This window comes from Athene noctua, chromosome 1, assembly GCF_965140245.1.
Source record: "Athene noctua chromosome 1, bAthNoc1.hap1.1, whole genome shotgun sequence".
NCBI lineage: Eukaryota > Metazoa > Chordata > Aves > Strigiformes > Strigidae > Athene > Athene noctua.
The window spans coordinates 101,312,027-101,330,755 of record NC_134037.1 but is presented as its reverse complement, the minus strand read 5'-3'; the positions used below and the strand labels follow the sequence as shown (position 1 = coordinate 101,330,755).

The window sequence follows — 18,729 nt, the reverse complement described above, 5'->3', positions numbered from 1 at the left end:
TATTCTCACAGCAGGTTTTTTGCCATGTTTCAACAGAAGAAGCATTTCCCAAAGCAATTCAGTTTCATTTTGAGAATGAGTCTGATTTAGAGGCAGAGAACGTTCGAGTTGACTCTGTTCTGATGGAGAAGGGAGCAAGGGGCAACTTAACATTTTCAAACAGGAAAAAGACTGAATATGACACAGTGCTAAAGTCAGGCCAAAGAATATGAATGGTTTATCTCTTGTAAGGTGCAGCTTGATTTGATTCCTTATAAAACCTGTCCAGTGGAAAACAATGTCTCAGGTGTGAGGCAGGACTTCTGTGAAGAACGACAGCAAATAAATACTGCACAGAAAATTAAGAAGGAAGTGAGGTAGTACACAGAAAACTAAGAGGGAAGAAAATGTGGAGTTACATATTTAGGAAACTTCTGCTTGTTGAGAGGAGAAAAAAAAAAAAATGTGCGAGACTTGTTATCATTTTAGCCTAAATGACTGTTCAGGAGATAATCCTAAAAGGCTTTGAAGAGAGTCCAAATCAAGCTTCCATTTTTTCTCATAATTAGCCAGTCAGAACTGATCTTCCTGATTCATCTGCACATCAACTGCACCAGCAACGAACAACTCAGGAGCAGGAGGATGCTCCTAAGCCCTTGTCTCTGCATGTGAACCCCTTGCTGCTGTGAACTGCTGGCTGACAAGTGCAAGTTGTGCCACAGGACACACTACAAACTGTGTGATAACAGGCATAAAATAACGAGTGAACAGGTATAAAAAATTCTAAATTTAACTTTCTTTTCTAAACTAACACCTCTTTACTATAGGAGTAATACTAGTAGAATAGCATCAGCTAAATTTGCATAAAGAATTTGTGGGGTTTCGCATTCATGATCTGGCCTGCTATCAGAATGCTTATACAGTTTGTCTTTCAAATTGTCACTCAGGATATAAATGACCTTTTACCTGACAAAATAATGAGCTGAATATGGTTTTGAATGGGTGTTTTTAATCCAAAATTTAATTTAGAATGCCCTTTTATTAGGATATTCTCTGCCTCACGATTCTTCTCTAATGAAAAACATGGATCTAAATTAGATCACAGGAAGGTGCAAATGTGTCTGATAAACAGCTATGGTAAAATTCAGTGCATGACTATTGTGCCTCCATAAAAATGGACAAAATCGGCCCATACATTAAACTGATATGTAACTGATGATGTTTCTGATGTGTATATTGCCAATTTTTCTATCTGATAGGAATTTTCTGTTTTCAATTTTGGTTGCTGAGTAACTGTGGGAAATTTTCTATGTAAATGAGGATGTATTGATACCTAAAAAATCTTGTATCCAGTTGAATTAACAATAATTTACTATACTGTTGCATACTGATATACATTCTGCCTTCATAGATGTTGCCAACTTCTTATACTGTTGGAAAGTCATATAATGGGTTTAGGCTTATTAAAGTAGGCCAAATTCTTTTTAAACACAGGAACATCTTGCAAAATATAAAAAATATGTGGTAAATTATATTAAACTAACTTGAAGGGGAGGAAGAGATAAGTTTTGGGTTTTTTTTTTAAAAAAAAAAAGAAACAGCACAGGAATGGTTTAGGGACCAGGGATAATCCAGTATGAACTGGGAGATGGAGGGAGAGACAAGACTGTAAAGAAAAGAAAAGAAAAGAATAAATAATATTGTAGTGCAAGCTATCATGCCAGTTAAACCTCAGCTCATTTCTCATTTTTGTGTGTTCCTCTCTTAGTGTATAACTCTAATGTATTCTCCAGAGCAAGAAAATAAATTAAGTGTATAAAAATAAAAAGGTTAAGTTACAGAAAAAATTGTTTGGAATCACTAACTTCCATATGTACCTTCACGTACCTTCATTTTATGCTTTGCCACACCTTGATGTCCTTGACCTTGATTATAAAATTAACTCACTCTTTTTTAACTTAACATATAATACTTTACAATATACCATAATAGCAGCATACAGATTAGATGTTCTTCTCAGTGCTTTCTGAGCAGTCATACTACAGATGTGATTGCTTCTCTCCCAGGGATGTAATCAAGTTGACAAAACCACATTTTGTTTTACCCAGCTAATTATCTCTGGAATTTCCTTGTAAATATACGATGGATGCTAAACTCTTCTAGTTAGCAATAGTCACTTCACATGCACTGCCCTGAGACCTGGCTTTGCCTCCTTCCCAGCCCAAGCAACCTGATGACATGGTCCCGGGTGTTGCCAGAGCTCTTCCTATTGTGGCCGATGAGAAGAGACATAATGGAGAGTGGTGGGTAACCTGTGGTACATGATGGACATGCCTGTGCCCACAGACATAAGGGGGCTGTGAGAGCGTGGTGGCAATCTAAAGCAGACAGAATCAGACAGTGATAAGATAGCATCCACTCTTGCAGAATGGTATGATTATAACGGCTACAAACACCTGCACAGCACAATTATAACAGAAAATTGATAAAGGCTGTTGTGAAATGGTTGGCTTGGTTTTGTGAGAAATTATTCAATAAGCAAACCGAATTTCTGTTTCATATTAAAACGTTTTGTTGAACTTGACTCTCTTCTGCCTTGAACTATGTAGATGCTTAGGCTTGGGTTTTCAAAGGTACTTAAAATTAGGTGGCCAAATTTTATTGGAATTACATGAAATAAAATTACTCAGCTGGAAAGCAAGGTAAATTGTCTCCCATCCTGAAATTCTTACTTCCAGGCCTCTAGTGTCCCCTTTCCCTTAGGGTTCCTTCAGAGCCAGTTGTGATACTTCAGACTCAGAAGAGTCCTTAGGCCAAGCAGACAATTCCAAGAAAAACATAGTAAACAAAGTAGGTGCAAATTGTTACGATTTTGATAGGTTTCTACTATTTCTTCCTATATTGTGCATTTGGCAGAATGGCTACTGACAACTCCAAGCAGTGGGATAGCTTTGTTTTGATAAAGAAGTGCAGAGAAGGGGATTGATTTGAAAAATATTTAAGACTATTCTTTAACCTCCCAAAAATGAATGAAAGCTAAAAATGCTGATATTTGTCACAAAATCCAGAAAAATATAATTTCAGGCCAATTAAAATATTTCATTTTGATTTTTGAACTTCAAAGTTACTTTATAAATATAGATTGATCTTCTGCAACAAAATATCACTTTAAAAATACTGTTACCTTTCCAAAGTTTTGTCCCAAAATGTTGAAATGAGACATTCTGATCTGTCAGAATGCTTTTTCTAGTTTCCTGTTGGAAATGAATGATAGTAAAATAGATCTGATCTCATGTGCCTGCTTCAAAGGAAATGCACAGATGGTGTATGCTTCTTGTGAATGATTCCATTTAAGTCTCTGAACAGATCTAATAAATACAACATCACTGAGCCTGGCATTGCTAATCTGTAGCTGTAACTTCAGATTAGCTGCATTTTAATCATTACAGATCAATTAAACCAGAAAAATATAAATAGCCTATAGGTTACCTCTTCTCCTTCCTCAATATGATAATCCTTCCTTTCATTTGGTCCTCCAACAAACATCACATTTAATTGATAGCGATGCCTAGAAAAGAAAATGACATTTTAAAGCTACCTCCACTTGTGATGTTCTTTATTTCATGTAAGTTTTTTTCTCTTTCAATTCTTTGAGGACAGTGAGCCAATGGAACAATGCTGAGTGACAAACGACATCCAGAATGAGCACTCAAAAGACCTCGGGTGCATCTCTCCGCTCTGCCACTGTCCTGCCAAGTGACCTCAGGCCAGCTGCCTCCTTCCTGGTTTTTCAGTGCCTCCAGCTATGAAAAGGGGACAACGATAGTTACCAACTGTGGAAAGAGCTTTGAACTGTAGATAAAGAATGCTTCATAAGAGACAGGAACAAGAAGAAAATGTCTTTTCAACCTAAGCTGATTAGATCAGGATTTTGTAAAGGTGAAACACTTTTAAAGGTTAATAAAAACATACTTTTTTTTTTTTTTTTTTGTATTGGGTTTGCATGGCAAGGTTGGGGGGCGTGGGGGTGGGGGGATGTGCTACATGGGCTTCTCCCATGTCTGACAGAGCCAATGCCAGCTGGCTCCAAGATGGATCCGCTGCTGGCCAAGGCTGAGCCCATTGGTGAGGGTGGTAGTGCCTCTGGGATAATGTATTTAAGAAGGGGGAAAAAATCCATGCGCAACAGCAACTTCAGATGGAGAGAGGAGTGAGAGTATATGAGAGAAACGACTCTGCAGACCCCAAGGTCAGTGAAGAAGGAGGGGGGGAGGTGCTCCAGGCGCTGGAGCAGATTCCCCTGCAGCCTGTGGTGCAGCCCATGGTGGGGCAGGCTGTGCCCCTGCAGCCCATGGGGGTTAATGGGGGAGCAGATCTCCACCTGCAGCCCGGGGAGAACCCCACGACAGAGCAGGTGGATGCCTGAAGAAGGCTGTGACCCCCTGGGAAGCCCATGCACCTGGCAGGACCTGTGGCCCCGTGGAGAGAGGAGCCCACATGGATCAGGTTTGCTGGAAGGACTTGTGACTGAAGGACTGCACCCTGTGGGAAGGACTCACATTGGAGAAGTTCATGGAGGCCTGTCTCCCATGGGAGGCACCCCGCACGGGAGCAGGGGAAGAGTGTGAGGAGTCCTCACCCTGAGGAGGGAGTGGCAGAGACAACGTGTGATGAACTGACTCATTCAAAACTCAAAACTCCCATTCCTCATCCCCCTGTGCTGCTTGGGGGAAAGAGGTAGAGAAATGGGGAGTAAAGTTAAGCACAGGAAGAAGGGAGGGGTGGGGGGAAGGTTTTAAGATTTGGTTTTATTTCTCATTATCCTACTCTGATTCAACTGGTAATAAGTGAAATTAATTTTCCCCAAGTCGAGTCTGTTTTGCTGGTGATGGTAATTGCTGAATGATCTCTCCCTGTTCTTGACTCATGAGCCTTTGGTTATATTTTCTCTCCCCTGTCCAGCTGATGAGGGGAGTGATAGAGTGGCTTTGGTGGGCATCTGGCATCCAGTCAGGGTCAACGCACCACACTTCCCCATGGGTAGCATTACCAGAGGTACTCATGGTAGGAATTAGCAGCTAATTTCTCTTCTATTTATACTAATTTTGCTAAGGTGGAACAACATTACAATGGTTTCATTGGGGTTGTGGCTGATTCAGGCCCTTTATCATAACTCTGCTCCTTTTAAGAGCCCAAACGAGCACTTCTCTTGGCTGTCATGAAGAAAGATATCACCCCAATTATCTATCAGTCCACTGACACTAATAAAGGGGTAAGGTAGCAGGTTTTCATTTGCTAAAAAATGCCCTATAAATCAGACCCGTTAGCTGTGATTCAAAATTTGTTCTTAAACTCTTTTTGACATCTGCTTTTCAGTGAGGAGATTCTGGGCAATATTTGGGCTAACAGGAGATCTTATTAACACAGAACCAGCAGAGCCACACTTCCCTGCAACACCAGGAAGAACAATGTGTCTCTGTCTCAGCACCTTGCAAGCCTTAATTGAGAGAAGCTATTTTGAATGGCTGAACATATGCATTTGATCTGCTATAATCACGTTTACTTTGAAGAGTATTTAAACGATAATGAACAACACAGTAGGGACTAGAAAGCAGAAACAACAAGTAACAGTGACAAATTAGTTTGTCAAATAAAAGTCTAGAGAATTAAATTAGATTACAATTCTTAAATTGACTGTTTTCACCATAGGAAGCTGTATACATAATACATACTTGACTTCATGTCCATATCCTAAAATAAGGAACCAAAAGGGCTGACTTTGACTTATTTAGGCACCTGCTTGAAAGGATCCCTTGGGAGACGATCCTGAAGGCTATAGGGGTCTAGTAAGGCTGGGCACTCTTTAAGAAGGAAGTGTTAATGTCTCAGGAGCAGGTGGTCCCCAGGTGCTGTAAGAGAAGCCGGCAACAGAGAAGACCACCCTGGCTGAACAGGGAGCTTTGGCAGCAACTCAGGGAGTAAAGGAGAGTTTACAGCCTTTGGAAGAAGGGGCTAGCCACTCACAATGATCACAAAGATGCTGTGAGGCTATGCAGGGCAGAAATCAGGTCTAAAGCCCAGGTAGAAATTAATCTGGCTTCAGGGATCGAGGTAACGAGGACAAGAAATCTTTCTATGTCAGTCGCAAAAGAAAGACCAGGGAGAGCCTCCATCCCCTGCTAGACGCAGGAGGAAACATGGTAACAAGTGATGAGAAGGCTGAGGTGCTTAATGCCTTCTCTGCCTCAGTCTTTAATACCAAGACTAGCTGTACTGAGGGAATCCAGCCTCCTCAGCCAGAAGGCAGAGACTGGGAGAACGACCCCCTGCAATCCAGGAGGAGATAGTCAGTGACCTGCTGCATCACACAGACACACACAAGTCCATGGGACCAGATGGGATACACCTGAGGGTGCTGAAGGAGCTGGCTGGGTGCTCGCCAAGCTGTTTTCCATCATTTACCAGCAGTCCTGGCTGACTGGGGAGGTCCTGACAGGTTGGAAACTGGCCAATGTGACGCCCATCTATAACAAGGGTTGGAAGGATGATCCGGGAAATTACAGGCCTGTCAGCTTGACTTCAGTGCCCGGGAAGCTGATGGAGCAGCTCATCCTGAGTACCACCACACAACACATGTGGGACAACCAGATGCTCAGGCCCAGTCAGCGTGGGTTTATGAAAGGCAGGTCCTGCCTGACAAACCTGATCTCCTTCTACGACAGGGAGACCAGCTGAGTGGATGAAGGGAAAGGCTGTGGATGTTGTTTACCTTGACTTCAGTAAGGCCTTTGACAGTGTTTCCCACAGCATTCTCCTGGCAAAAATGGCTCCTCGTGGTTTAGATGGGCACACGCTTTGCTGGGTAAAAAACTGTCTGGTTGGCCAGGCCCACAGAGTTGTGGTGAACGGAGTTAAATCCGGTTGGCGGCCGGTCTTGAGTGGTGTCCCCCAGGGCTCGGTTTTGGGGCCACTCCTGTTTAACATCTTTATTGATGATCTAGACGAGGGGATCAAGTGCACCCTCAGTCAGTTTGCAGATGACACCCAGTTGGGTGGGAGTGTTGATCTGCTCGAGGGTAGGGAGGCTCTGCAGAGAGACCTGGACAGGCTGGAGCCATGGGCTGAGGCCAACTGGAGGAGTTTCAATAAGGCCAAATGCCGGGGGCTGCCCTTGGGCCACAACAACCCCCAGCAGCGCTACAGGCTTGGGGAGGAGTGGCTGGAGAGCTGCCGGTCAGAGAGGGACCTGGGGATGCTGATTGACAGCCGGCTGAACAGGAGCCAGCAGTGTGCCCAGGTGGCCAAGAAGGCCAATGGCATCCTGGCTTGTGTCAGCAATAGCGTGGCCAGCAGGGACAGGGAAGGGATCTTACCCCTGTACTCGGCACTGGTGAGGCCGCACCTCAATTCCTGTGTTCAGTTTTGGGCCCCTCACTACAAAAAGGACATTGAATGACTCGAGTGTGTCCAGAGAAGGGCAACGGAGCTGGTGCAGGGTCTGGAGCACAGGTCATACGGGGAGCGGCTGAGGGAACTGGGGGTGTTTAGTCTGGAGAAGAGGAGGCTGAGGGGAGACCTCATCGCCCTCTACAGCTACCTGAAAGGAGGTTGCAGAGAGCTGGGGATGAATCTCTTTAACCAAGTAAGAAGCGATAGGACAAGAGGGAATGCCCTCAAGTTGCACCAGGGAATGTTTAGACTAGATATTAGGGAGCATTTCTTTACAGAACGGGTTGTTGGGTGTTGGAATGGGCTGCCCAGGGAGATGGTGGAGTCCCCATCCCTGGAGGTGTTTAGGAGTCAGGTCGACATAGTGATGAGGGATCTGGTGTAGTTAGGAACTGTCAGTGCTAGGTTAATGGTTGGACTAGATGATCTTCAAGGTCCTTTCCAACCTAGCTGATTCCGTGAAAATCAGAACAGTTTGTACCACACAGATTTACTATCCATTTTCAAGAATGCACTGTAATACTTATGCATTAATGAACATCTCTACTAAAGAAGGGCAGAAAGACAACCAGTAACAGCTAATAATTAATTTAAAAAGTTAAAATTAACTCTGGAGAATAAGAGAAAGGCAATCTATGGGTATCTTGTAGTCTATTGTTAAGATGAGTTAATTTTTTTATAGAAACCCATACAGTTTCATTATTAGTTCAATAACTAAAAGTGAAAATATTGCTCTAAAAATCATTGTTGCTTAGCTTTTTGTTTGGCATATCTATCATTAATTCTGTTACCCTATGGATTTAGCTGGGTTTTACATAATAAACAGGCAACTACAGGTTAATCATTTCTATCATTAACAATTATATAACACCACCATCAAAAAATTCCAGCTATGAAATACAAGCAGGAACTCAAACAGGTTTGTCCATATCGCTAATTAAGTTGTCTGGCTAATATAGCTGCATTAAGTTAAGAAAAATCATAAAGAAGGAAAGCAGCCTCACTGAAGACTGCCAAAATGCAGTTAGAGTATCATAAAGGTTTCAGGGATGTGAAAAATTACTTGATTACACTATTTTTAGAATGAGGTGCTAATCAATGGCCTATTAAGTTTTATATACTCTTATGTTTCTCTTCTTAACCCCATTAAAAAAATGGTACCAGCAGGCAACCTTTTAAAAATGTCTCAAGTCCGTGAAGAATCAGAGAGTCAATGACTGCAGTTAGGTCCCCTTATGATAACTATCATATTCTGAACTAAAAGAAGAACTTTAAAAGTGCAATAGCTACCTGTAAAAATCAGCTACGATGAGGGTTCTGATTTTGCACTAATTGCTCATTGTTGAGGTTAAAAAGCATTTAAACTTGCAAGACAGTGTCATTAAAATACATCTAATTAAACTGCAGCTCTTACATTGTATCATTTTCTTGATTCTGGTAAAACTCTAAGCAGGTGATAATTCAGGAATTGAGGTTTTGTTTTGAAACCTCAAATAGGTATTTAAAACTTTTGATCCTCTCAAATGTATGGAACACAACTGAATAAAAGCTTGAAAGCCATAATAAATTTAGACACCAAAAGTACTGCTGATTTGCTGTAAGACCTAGATTTAATCGTTAATTCTCTCTTGAAACATAGGATCATAATTACTAAATGTTTTGAGGTTGTGTCCTTTCAGTGATGTAGAAAGCAGTGAGAAGATTGCCTTATAATTCTCTACTCAGCACATAAAGGATCAAGCCTATGAAGAAATGTTGGAAATCTATTAGTCATTTCTTGGAAAATCACTTAAAACCTTTTTTTACAATCCTGAAAACATTTAGGTAGCACCAGGAGCAGGTGGTGATAAACTCAGAATCCATACAGTAGATGGCCTTCCTCTTTTTCTTCATAGGCTGAAGCTATATTGAAAAAATGGATTTTTTTTTTTTTAAATTATACAATTGCTATCACAAAAAAATGTTTCTTGTTTCACTGTGCCTTCTTGAAATATTTATGGGGGACCTCTGCCAGAGGTCACAGAATCATCTAGGTTAGAAAGACCTTGAAGATCACCTAGTCCAATCATTAACCTAGCACTGACAGTTCTCAACTACACCATATCTCTCAGCGCTATGTCAACACATTTCAGAGTTACTTCAGGATTACACAGAACGGCTGGTAGGTGGTACAGAACAGTGCAGTAATAACAAAAGGGTTCATCTTACTGAAGAGGAAAGAAAACCATGAATATTCCATATATGTAAAATATCAAAATTCTACCACCATCACTGGTAAGCTTTAGAAACGGATATGCTTTACAAAATGCTTTCTAATTTTATTTTGAAAATGAAAGTAATGAAAACACTCATAAGGAGAAGACACTTTCCTCATTCTCTCCCTCTGTGAAACTATTGTAATGATTCAAGTTTCATAATTTCTCGGTTAAACATACAGCTGTAGTTTCAACACAGACATCTCTGTAAGGATGTGCCTTTTGCCTTCTCTCTGTCTTGCAACCATTACTTTGAAAAGTAACCTGTACACCTGTGAATGGAAATTAATATCACTGCTACAGTACTGCCCATTCAGCTTTTGAGTAGAGGTAGCACTTCAAGATAGGGGAAGAGGCATGTTTTTTGATGCTTTTTTAATGATTAAAATTGTAAAGCAGTATTTTTTTTAATTAAAAGCAAGGAAAATGCTTTTTATTTTCTTTACAAAACCTGAGTTTCTATCACTGTTTAGAGAGAATCCTTTCTTATGAAAGCCTTCTATATAGAGAGCTTTGGACCAAATGTATTGTCCTCAACTTCAGAGACAAAAGAAATCCTTGCTAACATTGTGACTAGAAGCTGCCACACACTGGACTATTTACACTGGAGCTTTGACACTGAGAACATGCATGCCGTACAACTGCATAATGCCTACACTTTTTTCTTATATTGACCATCTCATTCAGAATACAGTTCATAGCTTTAAGCTGCCTCTTCAGCCTCCCTACCCTGCCTTGACAGCTCTGTAAATGCCCGGGAAACCTGCTTGTTCAGTGCCCTGCCTTTCCTTTCTCCTCATCTTTCCGTGATACATCACACTTGGTTTTGATTGCTCCTGAAACTTTCAGGTTGTGATCTGATAGCACTAATCTGTTAACTAAATCTTCTCATTTGTGGATATGATGCCGTCTCCTCTGATTTCTACAAGTTTTTTATCACAGGTCCTGACACAATTTCCCTTAACTCAGTCTAACTGCTTAAAAGAGATTTTGAGTTGAGGCAAGTGTCTTATATTGAAGTTGATCTTTACAGCTTCTTCAGAGTTACTGCAGAACAGATTTCAGTCTCTTTCTGTTCTTTGAAACAGAACTCTGACTGCAGTCTGAGAGGAACTACAGTTCCTTACTAATCTTTACCATATATGCATTTCAGCAGCTTCCTCTTATAGCTAAGAATATTTATATAAGAACGGGGTAAAAAAAAAAAAATAAAATCTTCATTTACTTACATAAGCTTATTGCACACAGGTGGCAAAAAGGCAGTTTTGTTTTCTTCTATCCATTTTCTTACATTTACAAGAAGCTCCATGGTCCACCAGCTATGAAACCTTTGATAGAGATACTAAGAGTTTGCAGAGTGCTCCTTCAGTGAGGAAACTGCACTTGATTCCATCCCTAGAGCTCAGGGGATTGGTTGGTATAAGAGGTGTCTTCAGGCTTCAGTGTCAAAGGGACAGGTCCATCAGCCAAAGGTTACTTTGTAAAGAGTACTAATGCTCCAGCAGCTTAGCTAATAATTGACTAGTGTTTTTAAAATATATATTTTAATCAGAAACTGATTCTGCCCACAGTAAGTTTCTTAATTCTCTTTACTGCATCAACTGGTGTGTGTATTACCTCTCTACAAAAATTGCCTTGTTACATAGACAAACGGAGTTAGAAGAATAGGCAAGTCTTGGGCATCCAGACTCTTCAAGTCTAATACAGAAACTGGTTTCAAAGCTAAATGAAAGTTGAGAGCAGTTCCTCAAAGTTTAGTTACATATAAGAAGTATTTTTATACAGGCATAACCGTACATAAGTATTTCAGGCCTGACAATAGAGCCCCATTTCCTTTTCACCACCTGCCCTCAATCTTAGGTTGAATGTTTGGGGGACGGTCTTTGAAAATATTCGGATCTTCTGCCAAATAACAAAAATAAAGATGTCTCTTGCATTTGTAAGACCAAAAGCAGCTGTCCATAAATGCTCATTTTAATTTGATCCACTCTTTGCCAGTGTTGTAGCAGGGCTTGTTGGAGAGCTGAACCTAGTTCTGTGATACCCTTTGGGAAAGTGCACCATATTGTTATCTAATTATCAGGCAAACAAGAAACTGAGAACTACCAGGCATTTCAGATCTGTATTAGTCCTTATTGCCTCACTGGTTTCTGTTCAATGTCTACATAGTTCCTACAGGATTGCTCACTCTGTCACCCTCTTTTTTTTAATAAGCAAATGTATAAACATTTATTTTCAGACTTAAAGTACATTAAATGGGTGGTAAACAAAAAATCCCTGAGGCTCAACAAAATTTTAGCACTTTTCAGTTCCTCTTGACATAGTTTAGTCTTCTGATTATATCTATACTGTGCTTAGTGGGTGAATGTGTATGGGTATAAGGTTATGATATGATTCCTTTAAAAGTGTTCAATGCATCTTCCATAGCTTGCACATATGAGCAGTGCAGCTGCTGGACTGAAGAGTACAGTTGCATGCTGGAACAGTACAAATTTAGGAGTTCTTTACCTTGTACCATTATAATTTTCCCATGGAAAAAAAAGCAATGGAGTGAGAGTCTGAACTAATACCATGCTCTTATTCCAGTATGTGTAAGGGTGACTCTGTTTTACCTCCATCTGTATCACTTCTTTGAAGTTTAGTTTAAACTAATTACATAATTGATTAAAAAAACCTCCCCAAACATTTATTTTGGGATAAAAAAATCCACATGTGGATTACAGTTCTGCTATATTAGTACAATCACAAAAGGACTAGGAATAATTTCCTCTGAAATAAGCCCAAAGGAACTATTTCACTCAATTAACACCCACCCCCACCCCCACTCCCCTCCAAACCCCAATATATTATTTATTTAGCACTTGAAATTTCTATCATCAGAATGGCTGTGGTGAGGCACCCATACATAGCAAAGTCATTAGGCCTGGTTTTGGACCCACAGACAGGAACTTTTCAGTGCTTTTTGTACTGTAGGCTGCTGGCACACTGTTTAGCTGTGAAGGAAAGACATCTTCTATTTAAAATGCATTTTTACTTAGGGGATTGTGACCCAGCCTGGCGAGACCGGGAGAGCTGAAGACACTCTATTTTAATGGACATGGTTTTGCAAAGCTCTGCCTCATCATTAGTAACATGTATCGCAGAGCAGGACTGCATTTGTCGGGAATGAAAACCAAGAGACTGTACAAAGCCACAGCAGGAAAAAAACCACAGATCCTGGAATTGACAGAGCCAAGCCTTGTTCACCACCATATAAATGTGCCAGTTTTAACTGCAGGGCTATTGTCCGCAACCCCTACTCTAATCTCTAGTCTCCACTTTTTTTCCACTAGGCAGAACACACACAAAGTACTATTACCTGCAGAGAAAACTATCTCAGTCACAGGCTGATAAATCCATTTTGTGGCTAGGGATATGAAAACCCAATAGCTAGACCTACTCAGGGAGGAAACAAATGGACTTCACTTATAAAATTCACCATTAGTATGAAGCTGAAGTTATTATTACAGGGTAGTATTTTTCAGCAGCCTTCTGAAATCAACAGGTTTTGAAAAAAGCACTTAATGGACTCTCCATCAGCATAACAAGTATAAGGAAACATTCCTGGGTTTGGGGTTTTTTTTTTGAGGAGGGTCAAGAAATGGTCTGCATAGCCTGGAAGTATGGGGCCACAAAACCCTGTTTCTGTGAAGTGTATTGGAGAGGCAAAGGAAATAGCCAGTATTGCAGTCTCTGTAAGATGCAAGTAAATACGTACACCTCATGACCTGACTGGGGCCTGGATTGTTTTTTGCTAGTCTGCTTCACAATGACTCTTCTGCTCTCACTTTCATCTCAGATCCTTCCCTTTAAGCAAAGATAACGACTTGACTTGTCAGCTTTTGCTGACACTGAAGCACAAAACTTCTACATAAAAATAATCCATCTTTTGTATTGAGGGTGCAGGAAAAAAGTGGTAGTGGCACTTCAGTTTAGGACAGTACCTACTCTTTCTGCTTTCCTCAAGGACCAGACCTATTAGAGACTTAAAGTTACTAGCTGATATCCAGCAAGCAGAGTATATTAACAAAAAGTACATAAGCTAAATATTATGTTTGTAGTTAGAAGAGGTATTCAGGTTCGTTGGCCAGCCTTTTTATCTGTATTAAAGTGATATTTGGTCAATTTTTCTGTTACTCCCTTTATTAATTTTTTCCCACCTAAAGAACTGATAATAAAGACCTAGACTGATTTAGAGCCTCTGTGAAGGAGAGAAGCAGAACATAAAGACAGAAAGCATGGATGCTGTCTGCTCCACTCTGCCCATTCTACTCTTGAAAGTAAACAGCATTGTTAAAATTGGCTCTTAAGCCTTGTTATTTTCATAGTGCTAAGAAGAATTCTGAAAAATCTTCACCCGGGGAGGTCTGCATTCACCAGCAATTTGAGCGCAAAATCCTTTTAGTATCATTTCAACTTTGCCTTTCTGTCCCTGTGCAATACAGAGACTAATTTATCTACGTTGGTGTTGAAATAATGGAGCTACACTGAAGTGATAAACTGGATATTCTGCAAGCAGCAGAAAGCAAGTAACTTTCTGTGGCATTAGGACAGCTTTAACTTCTGTTTTTATTTTTTTTTTTTTGTTATATTGTGAAGAAATGGAAAAAGGAAGACAGATATAACTTAAATAGTCCATTTCACCTGGTTGAACACACTTCTTATTTTTGGTCAATTCTGTGCTTTTTCTGTTTATTTTTTGAGAACAAATACAAATTAATGACTTTTTTTTTTTTTTAATTAAGAATTAAAAAAACCCTATATAGTTGCTGAAAACAAGCTTACTACAAACCTACTACTTGAACCCAAGTACAGTTATGTTCTCACAAACTAATTCACGTGGCCAAATTTCACTGCTATATTCATAAACATACTATCAAAGGCCTCAATTTCTGTGGGGGGTAAACTTATTATAGGAAGCAAGTGAATCACACAGCACAACAGAATAGTTAAAAGATCCCAAAAAACCTGCTAGAATCTTCACCGTTATCACTATTAACTTTTATGGGAAGGCTGATCAAAATACAACAAGCAGTGACCATCATCTATATAAACACCAAAATTAGACTCACTGAGTCCTCCCTCTTGCCTGAGTCTAAGGTTAAATCTGTAATAAAGAGCTTGTCTGTACATTCAGAGATTCAGATTTGATTCTTCCTGACATTCTTGTGTTTGATAAAAAGCACTTGTTTGGATGAAATTATGTTCACAGCAATCTTGGTGTGGTATAGAGTATTTCATTTTCTAGTGTAATGATGCACTGCTAAGGGTAATGAAGGCAGCTGCTGTTTTCTGGTATGCCAACTAAACCTACGTGATGATGGAAAAATTCTTGAAGACATGAACTATCAGCTTTCTCTTTTTCTCCACAGCAGCCACCTTCATCAATGGTCAGATACAGCAACTGCATGTTATTCCACCTGTCAGTGGTCTGTATCACTGAAACAATTCTAAGTAATGCCCACAGTAATAGTACCAACAGCTGAACAACTTTCTTGACAAGTGAGAAGCACCTCATCTCCATTCAAAACAGTCTCAGAAGGTTTCAGCTCATTTATGGATCAGAGGTGAAGGGAGAAGGTTAATGAAATCACACATATCTGCTACTCAATCTGCCAAAAGTAGTGGGGAGATAAGTCCTATTTACTTAAAAGCAGATGAATGCCGGTCACAAAATCACAGAATCATTCAGGTTGGAAAAGACCCTTGGGGTCATCAAGTCCAACCATCAGCCCTACTCTACAAAGTTCTCCCCTACACCATATCCCCCAACATCTCATCTAAACGTCCCTTAAACACATCCAGGGATGGTGACTCCACCACCTCCCTGGGCAGCCTATTCCACTGTCTGACCACTCTTTCTGTGAATTTTTTTTTTTTCCTAATGTCCAGTCTGAACCTCCCCTGTTGCAGTTTAAAGCCTTTCCCTCTTGTTCTATCGCTAACCACCTGTGAGAAGAGACCAGCACCAACCTCTCTAGAACGTCCTTTCAGGTAGCTGTAGAGAGTGATGAGGTCTCCCCTCAGCCTTCTCTTCCTCAAACTACACAGTCCCAGCTCCTTCAATCCCTCCTCACAGGATTTGTTCTCCAGGCCCTTCACCAGGTTCATTGCCCTCCTCTGCACTCACTCCAGCACCTCGACATCTCTCTCGTATTGAGGTGCCCAAAACTGGACACAATACTCAACGTGTGGCCTCACCAGTGCAGAGTACAGCGGGACTATCACCTCCCTACTTCTGCTGGTCACACTATTTCTAATACAAGCCAGGATGCCGTTGGCTTTCTTGGCCACCCGGGCACACTGCTGGCTCATGTTCAGCTGCTTGTCAATTAGAGCCCCCAGATCCTTCTCTTCCAGACAGCTCTCCAGCCACACCTCCCCAAGCCTGTAGCCATGCAGGGGGTTGTTGTGGCCCAAGTGCAGGACCTGGCACTTGGCCTTGCTGAAGCTCATCCCGTTAATGTTGGCCCACTGATCCAAACTATCCGAGTCTCTCTGTAGAGCCTCCCTGTCCTCACGCAGATCGACACTCCCGCTTAACTTGGTGTCATCTGCGAACTTACTGATGATACACTCTATGTCCTTATCAAGATCATCAGTAAACATGTTGAACAGAAATGGTCCCAACACTGAGCCCTGAGGAACACCACTTGTGACCGGCCACCAGCTGGATTTGACTCCATTGGCCACCACTCTCTGGGACCGTCCATCCAGCCAGTGCTTGCTCCAGCAGACTGTTGGCTCATCCAGGCCATGGGCAGCCAGTTTTTCTGTGAGAATCCTATGGGGAACTGTGTCAAATGCTTTTTGAAAATCCAGATAGACAATATCCACAGTCATTCCCTCATCCAATCGTAATTTTGTCATAGAATTTTGTCACCTGCTGCTGGGCCACCAATAGTTCATGGAAATAGGCCATGGAAATCCAAGCACTGTATAGCACTCCCTACAACCCTACAACCATCCACCCTGTAATGAAAAGCCCAGAGCTTGTTGCTCTGACTACAGTAAAGTAGAAACGAAAATGCTTTCTAGTTCTCATGTCAGTAACTCATCAGAGCCACCTAGGAAAGTAAATATGGTGATGATGCCTAACCATGGGTGGAAAAAAATAAAAGAGTATGTCTATGTCTCAACTGTGTTACAGGGTTGGAGCATTGTTTGGGTTTAAATATCTGCTGATGCCAATTACATTTACCCTCTTCCTGCCACATAAAATACAGATCTGACCACAGAAAAAAAAAAAATTCATGTTAACAGGTACATTTTAACAATAAACATGTGCATAAGGCTGCATGTTTCCTTCTAGTACCAGTTTCCAAGGATGTAATACATCTGCTATACACTGCGTTGTTTCTACATGTAACATTAACCTTTTAGACCTATTCCGCGTTTTCCTATCAGAGGATCTGAATCCATCCTTGAATTTTAGCAAACAGCAAGACAAAACCTTATGATATTGAAACGAATAGTTTGGACCCTGTGTATGTCACGTCTTCATATAATGGATGCTCTGCAGTTAGTAAAGTACTTGTGCCACACTAAAGATGAAGTCCGTCCAGGGGTAAAGTAGGCCCTCAGTGAATTATCCCTAGGGGATAAACGCCAGTATTTTTTATTATTTCTATTAACTACCATTCGAAAATTTTGTATGATTCGTTTCATCCTGTACCACTTGTTTTTCAAGTGCCAGGGCACCTCTTGTGCCAGATAGAACGGCGGTGGAGCAGCAAGAGGTGCGTGAGGCCCCAGAGCGTGCAGCTCCTGATACTACACAGACCATCATTAAATTTACTGGCAGGAGGTAGTTGCTTTTCTCTCCGGCTTGGACCTGAGCACGACAGACAGGTCGTGCGTTATTTGCCCGCTGATGTGAATTAGCGTGAGGACGAAGTTCGCTGACCTCGCGCCGAATGCCTTTTACCGACGGCCGCCGGGAGGTTTGGTCCGCAAGGCCCGGGGCCGGGGCCGGGGCCGGGGCCGGGGCCTGTCCGCCTCGCCTGCGGCACTGCGAGGGCCGCTTCCGCCGGCAGCACCGCCTGGGGGGGGCCAGGCGCGGGGGCACGTCGCTCCCGCTATCCGCCCCTCGGCCGCGGCCGCCCGCAGCCGCGCCGGCGGCGGCCAGAGACTGCGCCGGGGGCCGCGGTCCCTGCTCCGCCCGCCCGGCGCGGGAGGCCCCGCCCGCGCGGCCGAGGGGGCCGGGCTCTCCCCGCCGCCGCCGCCGCTCGCCGTCCCTGGGGCCGCCCGCCCGGCGGGGAGACAGGGGGCGGCCGGGGGGCGGGCTTTGTGCCGGGCACCGCAGCCGCTCGCCTTCCGCCCTCCCCGACGGGGGCAGCGTCCCCAAGTCCCTCTCCCCTCCTCGCGCCGCTGTTAGCGGCCGTCACGGGCGGGAGCGCGGCGCAGGCAGAGACGCGGGGCGGCCCAGGGCCGCTGCCCCCGCCGCCCTTCCCCCGCCGGGGCGGGCGAGGCCTTGATAAACCGTTCGGGAGGAGTTGGTGTCAGGGCTCCAGTGGCGCAATCGGTTAGCGCGCGGTACTTATACAGCAGTACAAAGCCGAGCAATGCCGAGGTTGTGAGTTCGAGCCTCACCTGGAGCACACAGCTTTTTGGGAAGAAAAACGGGCTTTTTTGGAGCTCGCCCGCGCTCCAGAGGAAGAAAGAGAAAAGTCCACGGAAAAATTATGCAGCCGAGGCGGCAGCGTGGGCCCGCACGCGTGGGCTCTGCCACGCTCGCAGGCGTCTGCCTGCTGGTGCGGCGTGAGGCGTTCCAGTGTACAGGAGAGGTGGGGCACGGCTCGCCATTATGGGGGGTGATGGCTGTCATGGACCTGCGTGGGGCTTTTTATTACTGAAAGTTGGCATCTCTATGTTTGGTTACAGGGATACGTGCTCATGCATCAACCTAAGCTTGGTGTGTTCAGAGCAGCTTGTCAGTGTGGAATAACAAACGCTTACCTGGTAAGAGCTGCTTGTGTGAACTTGCAGGAAATAAAGGTTATTTTAC

General features: G+C 42.7%; 1 protein-coding gene and 1 non-coding gene across 2 annotated transcripts in view; one reads left to right on the top strand and one right to left on the bottom strand.

Annotated features, from left to right (window-relative positions):
* HAAO (3-hydroxyanthranilate 3,4-dioxygenase) overlaps positions 1-10,992 on the bottom strand; it is a 37,860-nt gene extending 26,868 nt beyond the window's left edge. Inside the window, exons 1-2 of the mRNA XM_074926005.1 lie at positions 10,913-10,992; positions 3,469-3,547 (exon numbers count right to left, since the gene is read on the bottom strand). Of these exons, the coding sequence (XP_074782106.1) occupies positions 3,469-3,547; positions 10,913-10,992 (159 nt within the window). The remainder of the gene's footprint in view (positions 1-3,468; positions 3,548-10,912) is intronic.
* A 7,236-nt stretch (positions 10,993-18,228) lies between these two features.
* Positions 18,229-18,322, top strand: TRNAI-UAU (transfer RNA isoleucine (anticodon UAU)). Its single transcript has 2 exons — positions 18,229-18,266; positions 18,287-18,322. It is a non-coding gene; the product is annotated as a tRNA-Ile (tRNA).
* Positions 18,323-18,729: the final 407 nt, after the last annotated feature.